Source organism: Oryctolagus cuniculus, chromosome 14 (genome assembly GCF_051225735.1).
Source record: "Oryctolagus cuniculus isolate XC-2025 breed Fujian yellow rabbit chromosome 14, ASM5122573v1, whole genome shotgun sequence".
Classification (NCBI taxonomy): Eukaryota; Metazoa; Chordata; class Mammalia; order Lagomorpha; family Leporidae; genus Oryctolagus; species Oryctolagus cuniculus.
The window spans coordinates 4,607,237-4,623,186 of record NC_142880.1 but is presented as its reverse complement, the minus strand read 5'-3'; the positions used below and the strand labels follow the sequence as shown (position 1 = coordinate 4,623,186).

Below are 15,950 nucleotides of genomic sequence, written 5' to 3'. Positions count from 1 at the left end.
GAAGCCGGAGTCTCTGGGCGTCGTCCTGCCCAAGTGTAACTCGAGCCTACAGCCCGGCCTAAAAAAGGCTCGGGACGGGGCGGGGCGAGCGGCCGGGCTCAGCCAATCCGGGCCCGGCCCCCGGGCGCACCTGCTGCGCCCGCCGCGCCCTTGAAGGTCGGACCCAGGCGAGTCTGCGGCCTGGCCTGGGCTCTCGGGAGCACCTGCGCCGTCTCTGGGGCGTTCCCTTCCCCCTGGCTTCCGGGAGGGCTGGAGGGGGAGTTGTTGCTCCTCCCGTCGGGAGCGCAGTCCCGGGGCTCGGCTCAGCTCTGCAGGCCGCGGAGGCCCGGCAGGAGGGGGCGGGGAGGGGGGGTCTGCAGTGCCCCTCGCCGGCCGCCCTAGGTCCAAAGCCCCTGGCTGCGGGCTGCGGCTGGATGCGGGGACAGGGACCGCCTCGCTCGGCCTCCGGGAGGCCAGCCAGGTCACATCCCTGCTTAAAAATAGCCCGAGCACCACACACCGCGAGTTCGCCCGCCCGTGGGCCGGTGGCTGGGGCGGCGCAGGTGGAGCCAATAATGCAGCGCCCACCTCGCTCGTGCCCTATAAACCCATGGCAAAATTTTATACTCGACCTGGGCCTGAGGAGCTGGTCGGAGGGCGCGCGGAGGGTTGTGGGGGAGGGCGGGAAGGTTCTTGGGTGGAGGCGCACTTAGTGCAATTAATTTCCTTCTGAGCTGCTTTTCCCGCGAACTTGAACAGAAAAAGCATCGGCACAGCTGGCGGCTGTGAGGGAGACGGTGCGGAGACACGCGGGCAGGGGAAAGAAAGACACCGGTGCGCGTTCCAAGCAGTCACGAAGGCGAAGTTTAATCTGCATACAGGCATAACCCACACCTCCCTGGGCAAGTGTTGGGCCACAGGACAGACCCCTCTGCTGGAAGCACACATGTGCAGGGTACTGGACACACGGTATGTGTCTCAGACTGACACGTGTCTGCCACACACACAGATACTCAAGAAATACGCTTACATCTTCTGCGAGAGTGACCAAGTCACCTGTGAGGTCAGCGCGTCCCCGTCCGACCCCAGGTGCCCAGCAGCCCTGGGAGGTGACCGCTCTGCCCACTCGGCCGCTGAGGCAGGCACCAGCCCCAGGCCTTGGGCGGTGGGCGGCGACCCGGGCCAGCTCCAGGCAGGGATGCTCAGCGCCCCTTCAGAACCTGCTCCTGCACACAACACCCTGGGGTGCACCAGACACCGTGGAGCCATCAGGTCAAGTGCAACCGATGTCGGGGGCGTGCTGGGTGGCGGCTGCCCCGAGTCACTCTCTCAATCACTCGTGATCACGCCTACAAGAAGCCACGGCTGCTTTCCACGCCGGTTCTGCCCTGCCTTCGCTTGAAGTCAAGCTCCACGGTCAAGTCCGATCTCTCACAGCAGTGGAGACGGGGGCTATTTGGAGATCCCTTCTGGCCCTCCGTCATAAAGGGTGTATTATCTTTTATGCCATTTCAATAGTAGTAAAAATCATAAACTTTGCAGGTTGGGTTGAAAACATTTTATGCTTTCTAGCAAGGGGAAAACTTATTTTCAAGGGGGAAATGCCATCCAACTTTGAAAAGAAATGCAAAAGAAAATGCTGTGCTTGTAAATAAACATTGGTTTCCCCGAGATGGCAGTCTCCCAGGGAGACTCTTCTAGGAACTTCGTACCTCCCGCTCACTGCTGGCCCCGGGCCTCGTCTCCCGCAGCAGCAGGAGGGACACCTGCGCATCTCAGTCCACGTGGCAACAGGAGGACCCCACTGGTGCGTGAGGAGTGCTTAGGATGCACTGGAGTTTAACCAGCAGTGAAGGCAGGCTTGGTGCCAGAGCACCTGGGAGCCTCGCAGCCGCGGCCACGCTTCCCTCTCTGAATCCCCCCCGAGGGGCCCCAAGGAGGAGCAGCAACGTTCAGCGTTCCACCTCACCCCTGAGTCGGCTCGGGTGAGAGCTCTGGCCTGTGGCCACCCTGGACCAAAGGCATCCTGCAGGGGTGCTCAGGGCATCCCACTGATGGTGCAAAATCTGTGTATCCATCTCGCCCTCACAGCATGAAATGCGATTTGACCTCCAGGTTTCTGGGTCAGTGGTGCGGTGCAGTACGCACACTGGCTCTCGGCTGCCACGGGCTGGCCTCCCATCCCCTCCTGGAATCGGGCCTCGCAGACCAGAATGGAGGAGACACCCCAGGAGTGCACCCACTGGGTGCCGCAGGCACATGCTGAGAGGGCGGGAGGGGCTGGGCACCTCGTCAGGGAGAAATAAAAACACCACACGCTGCTCCCGGGGAATTTAAATGTGACCAGATGGAGCCTTCAGAACCCGTGGCCCACAGAAGACACAGGTCCATAAAGGGCCTTGACCCAGGGGGAGCTGGGGTGCTCTGGGCTCAGCCCCAGGAAGCAGCGCTGTCAAATGCTGCACGGTGGCAGAGCAGCTGGCAGTGCCCACAGCTGACCACTGGGTGGCGCCTCCAAGGCCCCATGCGGAACAGGGCAAAAGCTTTGTCCTTGGAAAAGCTGCATTCCCAAAGGGGAGGCACATCTGAGAATTCTTCCCTTTCCTGTTTTTCTCCCACAGGAATGGCTGCAGTGCCCCTGGAACATTTGCAAGGGAGAAGCAGAATCCAAACTCACATCTGCCCCCACCACCACCACTTACAGGTGGCGGTGACCCCGTGGTGACCCTGTGGCTGTCAAACGCACTCGGTGCGTGGTCCTTACACGGGTTTCTCTTGGTTTCAGCTCACCTCCCAGGAACACTGATCCCTGCCAGACGTGGCGGTGTTTGGTGTGAGTGGCGTCTGCCATCTCCAACCTGCAGTTTCTGAGCACTGAGCAGAGAAAGTTAGGCATGGGTAGAATCCGGGCAGCCCCTGCCCTTGTCATCATGCATCAGGATGCATCAACCTCTTATTGGAAGCCAAAGAGAAACAAGCAACCTTAAAAAGAACATCAGGTATCAGTAAGGAGCCCGTCGCGGGCTCGGTGCTGTGTTGTTGGATAACAGAAACTACTGAAAATATTTCCGAGTCCTTAGACTGCGATGACTATTTCGGTGACTGATGTGGTAGTTCAGTAGATAGCTGTGTTCGGAGAGGGCCCCTCTGCAGAAGCTATGTACAGATGGCCGCTGAGGCCGGCTTTCCACCGGCTCTCGAGAGCCAGCAGTGAACTCTGCCAGTCGGCCGTCAGTCCTAACAGCATCGCTAAAGTGCAAGGAGGGGGAACAGCCGCAGAGACCCTGTGCCCAGGTCAGGTCAGCGAGCGCCGTGCTGCTTCTGAGACGAGAGGCCAGGTGCGGCAGGCTCGGCTAACAAGAGCTCCGCTCTCTCTTCCTCCTTTGAGAGCAGCAGTCTCCCTGAGAAGAGAGGAGGGAGGTGAAGGGGGACATAGCCCTATTTCTTCAACACCTGCCACTCTCGGGAAAGCTAAGGCCACTTCCCGGGCTCCAGGGAGCGGGAGGAGCCCCTGTGCCTGGCGCTCGGCAGGTAGAGCTGTGGGGCAGCAGCGCCCCTTCTCCTCGCACGTGCAGTGTTCCCGCTCAGACACACCTCGGCATCCTCTCAAACCATGGGGCCTGGGTCGGGGAGCGCTGATCCCCAGCAGCACGTGGACGAGTGAGCACTCGGGGAAATCCCACTAGCAGTTTTATTCTCTCTCTCTCTCTCTCTCTCACACACACACACACACACACACAGAGGAAACGCTGACCGTGGACCTACAGAGGTCTGTGTAAATCGAACAAGGCCCCATCCTACTGGAAGGGCGAGAGGAAACCCGCAGAGCCAGGTCAGAGGCGACCCCAGTAACGTCTGCCGCTCCGCCTGGAGACCCAGTGCACCCACAGCACCCTGTGGCCTGCTCTCTTGGGCCACAGTCTTGTGGGTGGGGCTGAGCGTGCAGCTGCCTCCCCAAGGAGGTCGGCTTCTTTGGGACTGGCAGACTCAGGAAGAGGCCCCACCCCGCCTTTGCCCCACCACGGCCTCTGGCTGCAACCCTCTGGGGTCGGCCGTTTGTATTTAAGAATGAGCCACACCGATGGATCCACCTGTTTTCCAGCGTCTCCTTCCTGTCTTGCTGCCCAGAGACCGGAAGGCAGCTTCAGAACAGGCCGGCTCGGCTCTGAAGACTGGCCATGCACCGAGCGCCATGCACATGCGTGGGCCGGCCGCCCCCACTGCCGAAGCCTCGGCACTGCTGGGAAGCTCGCAGCAAAGCAACTGTGATGGCAGCCGTCGGTCCTGGAGCGCTGGCAGGTGCACCCAGGCCAGGAAAGTGCCGGGAAAAACACTGCGCATCTTTCCCACGGTCCTCAGCCCCGGGGTCTAACAGAGCTCGGGACAGGGTGGAATTCACATTGTCACCGGCTGCAGCACGACAGCTGCTGGCGCCTCCCCGGGTCAGACATGCCACCAATCAACACCCACCATACCCGTCTCTGCGCCTCCCCACCCCGAGTCTGTCTGTAACCCAGATGGCTGCGTTTCTCTCTGGCTGGAGGCAGAACCCCAGCCTGGCTGCATCTCTGTGGGTGCAGTGGGAGACTGGCGGCGTCTCCCCGTGCCCGCTGCCTGGCGTGCCGTGTGCATGCGTAGATCTGTCCGTCCCGCCCTCCGTGACAACGCTGGGGCATCGCGGGCAAGGCCAGGTCTTCAAGCAGGGAGTCGAGGCTCAATCTTGAGTGACAGCTCGTACAGCGTCTCTTCGTCTATGACGAGCGCTTTGTCCAGCAAGTACTGAGTGACCTGGGAAGGGAAGAGCCCAGCTTTGACTTCTGCCTGGACACAGGTTTTCTCGCTGGAATCTGAGCGCTGCGACATCTCTCAAGCACCCACAGCTTTTATCTAACTAACCATGAACGCACAAGGAGTCTTCAAAACTTCATGGCAAATGTGGTGCGTTATGCGAAAACTATACGTGGCTTTCAAACTTTTTTCAAACTTTTTTTTTTTTGACAGGCAGAGTTAGACAGTGAGTGAGAGAGAGAGACAGAGAGAAAGGTCTTCCTTCTGTTGGTTTACCCCCTAAGTGGCCGCTGCGGCCGGTGCACCACACTGATCCGAAGGCAGGAGCCAGGTGCTTCTCCTGGTCTCCCATGGGGTGCAGGGCCCAAGCACTTGGGCCATCCTCCACTGCACTCCCGGGCCACAGCAGAGAGCTGGCCTGGAAGAGGAGCAACCAGGACAGAATCCGGCGCCCCGACCGGGACTAGAACCCCGAGTGCCACCGCCGCAGGCGGAGGATTAGCCTAGTGAGCTGCGGCGCTGGCCTCACAATTTTTTTGCACCAAAATGAACGTGTCTGTTAATCCCACTCTCCATGAACTTTCCAAAGTCCCCCTGTATTGTCAATGTAAAACCCAGAACAAAACAGACAGAATGTCTCTAGTCTCCTCCCATTCCGCTCCCCCAACTCTGGCCCCCTCCCTCCGGGATGCCACCGTCATTCCGTGTGCCCCCCACCCAGACGTCTGAGCACGCACTTTCAGAAATCGCCCCGCCCCCAGTCACACAGGGTCTAGTCCTTACACTGCATCCGGCTCTGCTCTCCTGACTGTGGGCTGTGCACAGCGCTCACTGCTGCAGTACCCACAGCGCGGGACAGCGGAGGCCCCTAATGCGGCTGCTGCCGCACGGCGCCTGCCTGCTCCCCAGTGCTCACGTGGGAAGCCTCTGCCAGGGAGATAGTGGCGGGGAAACGGGAGGAGAGGACCCTAGGAAGGAGGCTCTGGGGGCGTGAAGTGTTTCCACGAAAATGTCGCTCTGCTGAGAGAGAGCGTACGCGTGTGCAATGATCGGTTTGGGCACTGTTGACCAGCGCCTGCCCTCATGTGACTTACGTATATACTAAGGTGCTGGGACGTGGAATGAAAAGATGAACTTATTTTGGTGCAAAAACAGTTACTAAAATCCAAGTGCAGAAGAGGCTGTGAAAAAGCTCACAGAAAATCTGTGTTACCAAAAAAACCACGCACGGATTCTACAAGTTTTGCACCAATTAATTCCATTTCCCACCAACTTTTGGAAGTATCCTTGTACTGCATTCCCCCGTTAGGTCGCCTGGTGCACCTCTTTGATCAATCTGCCTCCCAAAACAGACTGCTACCAGGTGTTAACTCTGCCTGGTCTAGAACGTTCCGTGAAGCGCAGAGCGGGCAGTCTGCTGTGCCTGGCTCCCTGCACTCGGCACAGGGCGCTCCCTGTGGAAGGGGTCAGGACTCTGCTGCCCCTCCCTGCACAGCGACACTCCTCTGTGGACGCTGGGACCACCCAGCCGCTCGGGAGGCCAGCTGTTCCTAAATTCTGGCGATCAGTATTGCAAAATGTTTAACTGTTCTCCACGAGGCTTTCCGGGGGCACGTTCTGAAGAGAAGTCGCTGGGTTGCAAGCTAGGTGCACAGTCAGCGCTTCCAGCAACCTCCAAGGGGCACGTGTTCCCAGCGTGGCTGCACCGCTGCACTCTCCCCCAAGGGTCCCAGGTGCTCCGCGTCCCCGTGTGTCCTTGCAGGGGACAACGTGAAAGATGAGAAGCAAGCAAGGGCTCTGAGCCCGTGGGCGCTGCCTCCGGGACGCCTGTTCTCCCACACCCTCACTACCACCGCACCTCGTCTTCCACTTGTGTCAGTCTGACGCGTGAGGGGGTTCTCACCATATCTGCATTTTTCTTTTCACTGGTGAGGCTGCCATTTCCCACATGCTTGTCGGCCATTTCTGCCTCTCTGTGACCTGAGTTCTGTCTGCTCTCTCACAGCTGTATCCGTATGCACTTCCGTTGTCTCCCTTGCTGCTTCCTAGCCGCTGCTGGTATTTGGAGTTTGAGTACCTGACTGTTGTCACAGGAAGCTCTCTGTGGGGAGCAACTCGGACTAGACTAAGTTACTGGAATTAAGACTTATTCTATGCATCTGCTCTCCCACAATATGGCGCTGGGAGAGGAGTCAACAGCTTCTACACAGCTGCCTCTCGCCAATTTGATTGACTGAGCTGCAGGACCTGCTCCTGATTGGAGGAGAGCAGCGTACTCGGCGTGTGGGCAGCAGAGTTAGGATTGGTGGAAGAGGACTATAAAGGAGGAGAGAGACAACATGCACCAGGAACATCTATCTGAAGGAACACCTGAGCAGCCCCCGAGAGAGCCAGCCGGCGGTGTGCCGCTCCCCCGCGGAAGTGGGGAAAGTGGCAGGGGAACCGCCCTTCCACGGAGGTGGAGGGGTCGGCAGCCAACCCGGGAAGAACCAGCAGCAAACCCGGGGAGGGCCGAGCAGACGAAAGAACAGCGCAGGGTCCTGTGTCGTTCCTCCATGAAGAGGGGGAGCGACAGCTCTCCGTGTGGGTGACCAGGCTCGTCTTCCACGGCTTTGGCGTTCTGTACCTCAGAAGGCTTTTGAACCCTGGGAGTCCTGAGTTTCCTGAATTCAGATCAGACGCACCTCTTCCCTTCTAGGCTTGGGGAAGGAGCTCATGTGCACTCGTCCCTGTGAACGGCACAGAGGGGCAGCTCCAGCCTCGCTCCCGCTCAGCCAGTGGTCGGCTCCCTCCTGCCGCTCTCCGGCGCCTCGTGATCCCGCATCCGAGGCCCACACGGCTGGTGTCTGCGCCTGCACTTGGCTCTGCTCCACCGCCGCTGCAGCTCTGTGCCGTGCGGCCCCGGGCTGTGGATTCCAGCTCCAGGGCACGCCAGTCTCCTGTGCTGTTCCTATCTCCCAGCTCGCTCTCGGCGGTCTGTTTCCCTCCTCTTTCCTACCCACCCTCCCTTTTGAGCTTTAGAACAACTCTATCACGTTCCACTCACAAAAAGACGTAGATTTCAGGTTCAATGTCATGAGTGTACAGGTTACTCTGAAGGAAATGGACATGGGCCGTGTGACATGTACACTGCAGGGCTTCAGGGAGCTCTGTGTGCCTGGCACTCGGGGACGGGACTCTGCTGGACGTAAGCAGATCAGCAGTGGACAGTGGCAGGCAGGGGGAAGAGGAAGGGGAGGGGGAGGGGAGGAGGAGGGGCAGGGCCATGGGGCGCAGACACAGAGGATGTAAATTCGAAGGAAGGCAAAGTCGAATCCATCTCCCTTTTGCCTTCTTGCTTCTCTTCCTGGTCAGACGCACTGAGATCTTCTACTGTCTGAATCTGTGTGCCGTGTGCCAGCTCTCCGCACTGCGGTTCAAGCCTACCACTGCTTTCTAATTCGCTACCCTCTTGGTGAACTCCCACGCACGCACACGACGGTACCTTTGGCTGATGGTCTATCCGGTAGGAAGTCTGCTGGAACTGGCGTATCTCTCGGATGATGTGTGAGATCTACAGGAGCAACGGCAAAAGAAAGCAAACGCATTTCCCCAAGTCCAGCCCATTCCTGGGCCCCGCCCAGGGGAGCGCAGCCCTGCCCCCAAGGGCCTCGGTGACCCTGGCTTGGTCATGCTCTACGCCCACGGCTCTCCTGCCCTTCTAGGCGCCACGTGGAACACCGGGAGCGAGAGGGAGCTCAGTGCACAGTCAGGGAACGGCCGTCAGAGCGGGGCTCAGGCCTGCAGGGGCAAGTGCTGGGCGCTCTCGGCCACGGGCTCCTCGCTGCTAACCTGCAAGGAGCTTCTAGCCTGTCTGTCACTGTGTGTCTTAGGAGATACCCAGGCTGTGAGCCGAGAGCGTGCGGCTCCAGCCAGCATCGGGCCAGGCGCCTGTGCTCGCCGCCTGGCCCACGCTGCAGTGAGCAGCCAGCCCCGGCTCCCGCCTACCATTCTCATCTTGGAGAAGTTGACGAGGCCTTCCTCAGTGAAGTCGGGGGTCCCTTCCTCGATGAAGGCCAGGTCCGTCAGGTACATCCCGAGGTAGGGCACTGCGGGCGGGTTACAGCTGCAAGAGCAGGGCGCATGTTCGCACGCGCGTTTGCACCGAGCGCTACCTCCCGGACACCAACGCCTTCGCCCCTCACTTCAGAAGCAGCCTGGCGACACGCAGAGCTCACACACCTCACACAGAACCAGCACAAACCAGCATCCCCTGCTCCCGGCGTGTTCGCGCCGACGGCGTGTCCGGCCACAGGCTGTCTGAGGCACACACAGACAGGCACTACCTATCGGTCACTGTGTGCAGCGCTGGTGGGCTGGCCAGGCTGCTCTGAGGGGACAAGGCTGAAGAAAGCCTCCATGGCCTCAGCTTATTAAAGAGCCGGAAGGGGAAATTGACGTGCCCAGAGCTCTGGAGTGTTCACTCTCTGCTTGGTGTTCTGGGGCCAGCCAGAGGCCAGAGGTTGAGAACATGAACTTGAGTGAGAAAGATCTGAACCTGAATCCCAACCCCATCAGTTATCAAGTGAGCCATGGCCTCCTTGTTGGTAAAACAGAGGTAACACAGCTTCTCCTGTTAGTTTGCAGAGGGGCCTAAGGAAGACACGTGGGGTCTGAGCACGGAGCCCGCCATTCGGTAAACACTCAGACACGGTCCTGAGCCGACCACGGCTGGCCGCCGCGCACCTGGTCTCCATGGCTACCTCCCCTTCGCTTTCCTTTTCAAAGCAGGAAGTCGCCCGTGATTGGTTCGCTACACAAATCATCTAAACGCAACTCCGCACTTTCAGTAACACCAAGATAGACCTACTTCTTCAGGGTTTCCCTGAGGTTTTTAAATCTTCCTTCCGATGAGACCGTCTTCTGTAGCTTGTCCATTAGAGCCTTCGTCTGCAAACAAAAGAGACGGGCTTGGTGGGTACGGCCTTTCCTGATAAAGCTGCCAACAGATGTGCAGCTCCCTCCACGGCGGCAGGGCCGGCGCACGGTTCTCACCACGGGCAGGGGGGACACTGTGTTGCACGGTTCTCACTACAGGTAGGGGGGACACTGTGTTCACATTTGTGAAAGGAAAGGTGGCTACAGCCACACACTTAGCGGGAACGAGCGCACGGGGCTCAGAGCAGGAGAACTGCAACTCGGGGAGCCAAAGGGCGTGGAGGACTGGAAGGTGTGTGGGAGAGAGGCTTATGGGAGGGCTCCGGGAGGGGCTCTTCCAGGGAATCGGCAGCACCGATTGGCAGCACCGATGAGCAGCGCCCCGGCACACAGGGCACCGCCCTGCTGCTGCCCGAGCCCGTCCTCCGCTCCACCCCCTTGCTGCCATGACCACCTTCACGGTTTGTGAGAGCAGCCCAGGTGACGCCGACCCAGACACACGCTGCGGCTCAAGGCCGTCTGCGGTTTCTTCCACGGACACAGGGCAGCGGGCGGTGGCCCCAGGGCACGGTGACCCTGTCCTGGTGACAGCTCGGCAGTGCCTCCAGCTTCCAGCTCCCTGGGAAGGCCCAGGGTGAGCGTCCTCGGACCACTGTGCCCCGGCCTGGTGGGGAGCCGCACAACTTCAGGGGTTTTCAGAACAACCCGAAGGGGAGCCTTGCTACCGACACCAGGGGGGGGCTCTGGGAGACCCCTGCCTGGTGCGGGGCCGGTCCTGCCTCCAAGAAGCTGCACAAGCACAGTCGGCCTGGCGGTGACAGCCAGGGACAGACACCTGCAGGGTTCCGAGTGTGCAGACCCTGCTGGGCCCGCCGCACCCCTCCCAGCTCCGGTCCCAAGCACGAGGAACCACAGAGGTGTCCACAGCAGGCACAGGTGTGGGCAGGTCGCACCTGCAGGCCCCTCCCCCCCCCGAGGACAGGCTGCGCACAGGTGTGGCGGAGACGGCCAGCCTACGGCATCTCTACAGGTGACACGTCAGAATCCGCAACAATGACTCCAATGTTCATCTAACCATCCCCACCCTACGGTCAGTGCAGGCACCCCTAGCCGAGGGGAGGGGCAGGCTGGGGGCCAGGGAGGAGCCATGCTGAGGCCTTGAGGGGGCTTGAAGCACTGTGCGGGAACACAGAGTCGGGGGAGGAACCCCGCAGGACACCTGAGCTCCTCCTGAGGCCTGGGCCCTCCAGGTGGGCCCCCTGCCACGCCCCTCCCCCACTCTGGGTGGGCACATTGAGGACACTAAGCAGAGGCCTGATGGGGACCCCCTGGCCACAGGCACCCATAAGACATGGATGAGACAGGAAAGGGTGGGCACTTGTCTTGTGGTGAAGACTTCTGGTGCCCACCTGGGAGCACCGAGGGGCAGGGCAAGCCCAAGGATGCAAGCTCCCAGCCATCACCCACACGAGGAAGGCAGACTGTGTGGGCTTGTGCGGAGCGACCCGGAGCACGGAGCACGGAGCAGGCCAGGGAGCCCAGGGGCCCAGAGCAGAGGGCGGGGGCGGGGGTGGGAATGGCAGTTCCATGCAACCTTGAAATCATGGAGCGATGGGGCGGCACTGTGGTGTAATGAGTAAAGCTGCTGCCCGCAGTGCTACCATCCCGTGTGGGTGCCGGTTCGAGTCCCGGCTGCTCCACTTCTGATCCAGCTCCCTGCTAACACATATGGGAAAGCAGCAGGCCCTGCACCCCATGGGAGAGCTGGAAGACACCCAGCTCTGGCTGTTGCAGCCATCTGAGGAGTGAACCAGCGGATGGAAGACCTCTCTCTCTCTGTAATTATACCTTTCAAATAAACCTAAAATTTTTTTTTAAAAAAAAGAAATTATAGGATGGAAATAGGCGGGGCAAGCTGGGTTCCATGAAAGAGGGCCATGGAAGTACTGTTTCTGCTCATAGTGGTCACCGTCCCCAACTCCAAATCCATGACCGGACGACAAGGAGCAAGGCGGATGCGGGGCCCTGGGGCCCTGGGTCCTTACCTCTGCCCTCAGTCTGGGGGAGGAAGGAGGGGAGCGAAGGACGGGGCGTCCCCGCACTCAGGTAGTCTACACGCCTCCCCCTTCCCCTCCCAGGACGGGGTGTCCCACACTCAGGGGGTCTACACCCCTCCCCCCCCAGGACGGGGCGACCCGCACTCAGGGGGTCTAGGGGTCCCGCACTCAGGTAGTCTACACGCCTCCCCCTTCCCCTCCCAGGACGGGGTGTCCCGCACTCAGGGGTCTACACGCCTCCCCCTCCCCCCCCCAGGATGGGGCATCCCCCACTCAGGGGGTCTACACGCCTCGCCCTCCCCCGCCTCAGTTCCGGGAGCGTTCCTGACTGACAGGGGCAGGACGGCTGCCCCCAGAACACGAGGGAAAGTTCTGGAAGTGCCCGTGACAGGAGCGGACGAGGGGCAGGGGCCCTCTCCTGGCACAGGCGCCGGGGACTCCAGCAGCGGGAGGCTCGCAGCCGCACTCACCTGCTTGGACACCTTGGCCCAGGTCTTCTTCAGCCGGTAGATGGCGCTCCTGTTTAAGGCAGAGCTGATCTCCAGCACGCCGTTGTAGTTGTGCAGGCATCGGCAAATGTCGGCCACCGCCACCCACTTCTCGATGGCGTTGGCGCGGGAGCTGATGTCGGCGTAATTCATGATCTGGGAGGCCACCAGGTTACTCATCTGGGAAACCAGAAGGCCGACGAGGCGCCTAAGAGCCGGCGCCGCGCGCTCAGCAGCGCACCTGCATCCCCTGCAGCCTCTCAGGACGGCAGGTGCCGCCTGGCTCCCTATCAGATTCCTGCAGAGGCTGCCAGCAGCGTGAGGACTCCAGCCGCCCTCGGCACCAAGAGCAGCAGGCACTGGAATCCAGTTGGTGGGGGGAAGAGGTGACTTTAAGGATTTTATTTATTTATTTGAGAGGCAGAGAGAGAGAGAGACTTCCTTCTGCTGGTTCATTCCCCATATGGCTGCAATGGCCAGAGCTGGGCTGATCCAAAGCCAGGAGCCAGGAGCTTCTTCTGGGTCTCCCACATGGGTGCAAGGGCCCAATCACTTGCGCCATCTTCCACTGCTTTCCCAGGCCACAGCAGAGAGCTGGGTTGGAAGAGGAGCAGCCGGGTCTAGAACCAGTGCCCACACGGGATGCTGGCGCTGCAGGTGGAGGACTAACCTAGTGCGCCACGGCGCCAGCCCCGGTGGTTCTGGTAACAAGTGACCTGGATACAGAGCTTGCTGCCCGAGGACGGAGGCACAGCAGGCACCGCATTGTGCCAGGGGCTGGGAACGCCCTCCTGCATCCCTGACTGGCGGGACTCAGGGGAAGCCGCACACAGGCAGGCAGGAGCCGCGCAGAGCCAAGACTGCAGGGAGGGGCCCCAGCGGCTCCTGTGCGGCCCCCGGCGGCTGTACGGGCAGGGTGCCTGGGTGAACCGCTGGGACGTGGCCTGGGAGTGTGTGTGTGGGGGGGGAGTCCTTGACATCTGCTGCCAGAGGACAGGCCTGGACTGACTTTTCAGGGCAGCATTCCCGAGATGCCGTGTGAGGGGCAGGTCGGGGCGGAGAGGTGGGGGGCAGCGGGGCGGGAACGAGGAGATGCAGGTCACGCAGGGTGGGCTGGTGAAGAGGAGTCTGAGATGTTTGTGGATTTCGTTCCTGATGGCGTGGGGGTGGTAAGGGCAGCTGAGTGGGAGGAAGGACTCGCGATGGCCTCTGGGTGCCGTCCTGGGGGAGTGAGTGGGCCTGCGTGGTCTGGGGGCTGCAGAGTGGGTGGCAGGTGCAACGCAGGGGGCATGCAGGCGGAGATGGGCAGCCGGTGAGGGTCCCTTAGACCCCAAGTGCAGGCTCAGCACAGGTGGTGGAGGTTCCTCCCCACAGAGGGGCTCTGCTTCTCCGAGCGGCCCGGATGGGCCCCCTCCTGACCCTCCCTTGGCAGTGGCCTTGCAGCTCGCCGTGTGCCAGCACCGTATGCCTATTGAGCCCACGGCGCCGGCCTCCTGGTATTTTTTAAACTCCACCACTATTCCTTTTGGCTGGAAATGGGAGCCTCCCCTCTGCGCGTCAGCCTGAAGACACTTTCACATCTGCTCCCGGCCCTGGGACCCAGACCCTCAGGACAGAGCCAGGGGAGAGCTCTCGGGTGTAAGGGAACCCCTGACGTTACTGCGGCCGGTGGACTGCGGGCGGGCGGGCGGTCACTGCTGCTCGGCTGCAGCCAACAAGGTGCTTGCGCCCTGAGGGGCCCCTGCCAACCCCGGAATGGCCATAATGAGGAGGAGTGCACGCCACACCCACCATCGCCACCACCAGGGCCCACGCGGCTCCTGCTGTGGGAGCTCCGAGCTGCGCCCACGAAACACTGATGAAGACAGCGGCAGCCGTCCACCTGCTGAGCGGCAGCCATCAGATGTGGGCCCCCAGAGGGAGCCTCGCAGGCCTGGAGATGACCACACCTCTGAGCTCTGAGAGCCCTCGAGCGTGCCTCTACCACTCCATCCGTTCTGTTTAAAGAGTGGGTTGCAGGGGCCGGCGCTGTGCACCTGGTTAAGTCACCTCCCGTGATGCCGGCATCCCATACGGGCGCCGGTTCAAGTCCCTGCTGCTCTGCTCTGAACCCGCTCCCTGCTAATGCGCCTGGGAAAGCAGCAGAGGCCCCTGCACCCACGTGGGAGACCCGGGTGACGCTCCTGGCTCCTGGCTTCAGCCTGGCCCAGCCTTGCCTGTTGTGGCCATTTAGGGAGTAACCAGCTCTGTCTGGAAGCTCTGTTTCTGTCTTTCCAACTCAGCCTTTCAAATAAACAAATAAATCTTTAAAAATAAACAAACAGCTAAGGGATGGTGCAGGTGCTTCTTTAAGGGGCGGGGCCGCAGACGCCAGTCCCCTGGTCCCAGGGCACCTGCGCTCCGGCCGCGGGCCACTCACGTCATTGAAGTGCTGGCTGGTTCTCACGATGTACGGGGTTCTCTCGTTCTTATCCAGCTTCATCCAGCCCTGCCCGAGGAACTCCCTGCAAGTTCCAAGGGAAACACAAACCGCTTTACGTTTGCAGCCACCACCCCCTGATCAGACGCGTTAGATCCGGCCTCTCCGGAACGGTGCCCCACGCCTGTCAGACACAGCCCGGCGCTTGCATCTCACCACTCAGCACCCAAAAGAAAAGGGAGCTTTCGGTGTCCAGCTTTCTCTGATGAATGCCGGCAACTCTGCCGCTCCTGGGACCTCATAAAGGCTCTGTGAAGGTGGAAAGCACCAGCCAACACAAGAGTAACGCGGGCGCTGAGCACCACGTCAGACGCCCAGACTGCTTTCCCAGGATGCTCTGAGCAATGGGTGTGAGCCCCCACCCCCACCCCCCACCCCCCGCCGCCGCCGCCAAAACACGCTAACGAAGAACCAGTGTTTCCTGCGCTTTGCTCTGACCTGGGCTGGAGAAGACAGCTCACCAGGGCATGGACTCGGCTTTGTTCTGCCCCAAACTCAGAACAGCAGTCGAAGAGTGCGTCTCAGTGCCCACGTGCAGCCTGCCCTCGTGGCCGGGGCCGGTGGTGGCCCAGGGACCCAGCTGGAGCAAGACCTGTCTTGCCCACGTGTCCTGCTCGTCCAGCCCCTTTGCGAGTGGGGCCCTGGATCAAGCAGGCGTGTGACCGGCAGGAGCTGTTTCGTATGGGCGTTTGGCAAGAATCTTACAAGAGGCTGCGCCACACAGATGGGGGCTGAGTCCCCGTGGGAGCCTTAGGCCTGGGGTCAGAGCTGCCTGCATCCCGCAGGGGGTATGCCCAGCCCACAGACAGAAATGGGCAGCAGACGCTCACACAGGCCTGGGGGACAGCAGCAGGGGTCGGGGCTCCCAGGACGAGACCAGGCCGAGGGCAACCACCCTCACCCTCCTCCACACGAGTCATGGCCCCTCCCCCTGTCCTCACTGCACCTGGTGGGGGGGGGGCAGTGGCACAAGTGGGTGGGAAAAGATCCACTGTCCCTAACTCAACTCTTCAGAACAGCCGGTGGCTCCGGCCCTGATTATTTTTGTCGCACGTCCACAGACGGGTCTCTGAGTGTTGCGACAGGGAGCACAGGACGACAAAGTGCCCAGAAGAGAGCCTGCAGGTGCGTGCTCCAGCACCAGGCCTGCAGCTCCGACCCGCTGGCCACCGTCACCGACACAGCGGTCTCTCTGCCCCGTGCGTCCACTCTTTCCAGCTGAGACTGGTTCAGCAGGGACTC

The 15,950-nt window shown here is 61.0% G+C and overlaps 1 protein-coding gene across 4 annotated transcripts in view; it reads right to left on the bottom strand.

Annotated features, from left to right (window-relative positions):
* Positions 1 to 820: 820 nt before the first annotated feature.
* Positions 821 to 15,950, bottom strand: part of RASGRF2 (Ras protein specific guanine nucleotide releasing factor 2) — a 217,825-nt gene continuing 202,695 nt past the window's right edge. For all 4 annotated transcript variants that reach the window (XM_051854059.3, XM_051854060.3, XM_051854061.3 and 1 more), the window contains 6 exons: positions 14,649 to 14,733; positions 12,212 to 12,409; positions 9,617 to 9,696; positions 8,755 to 8,872; positions 8,252 to 8,320; positions 821 to 4,767 (listed from right to left, as the gene is read on the bottom strand). In XM_051854059.3, coding sequence (XP_051710019.3) covers positions 4,675 to 4,767; positions 8,252 to 8,320; positions 8,755 to 8,872; positions 9,617 to 9,696; positions 12,212 to 12,409; positions 14,649 to 14,733 — 643 coding nt within the window. In that variant the 3' untranslated portion in view covers positions 821 to 4,674. The remainder of the gene's footprint in view (positions 4,768 to 8,251; positions 8,321 to 8,754; positions 8,873 to 9,616; positions 9,697 to 12,211; positions 12,410 to 14,648; positions 14,734 to 15,950) is intronic.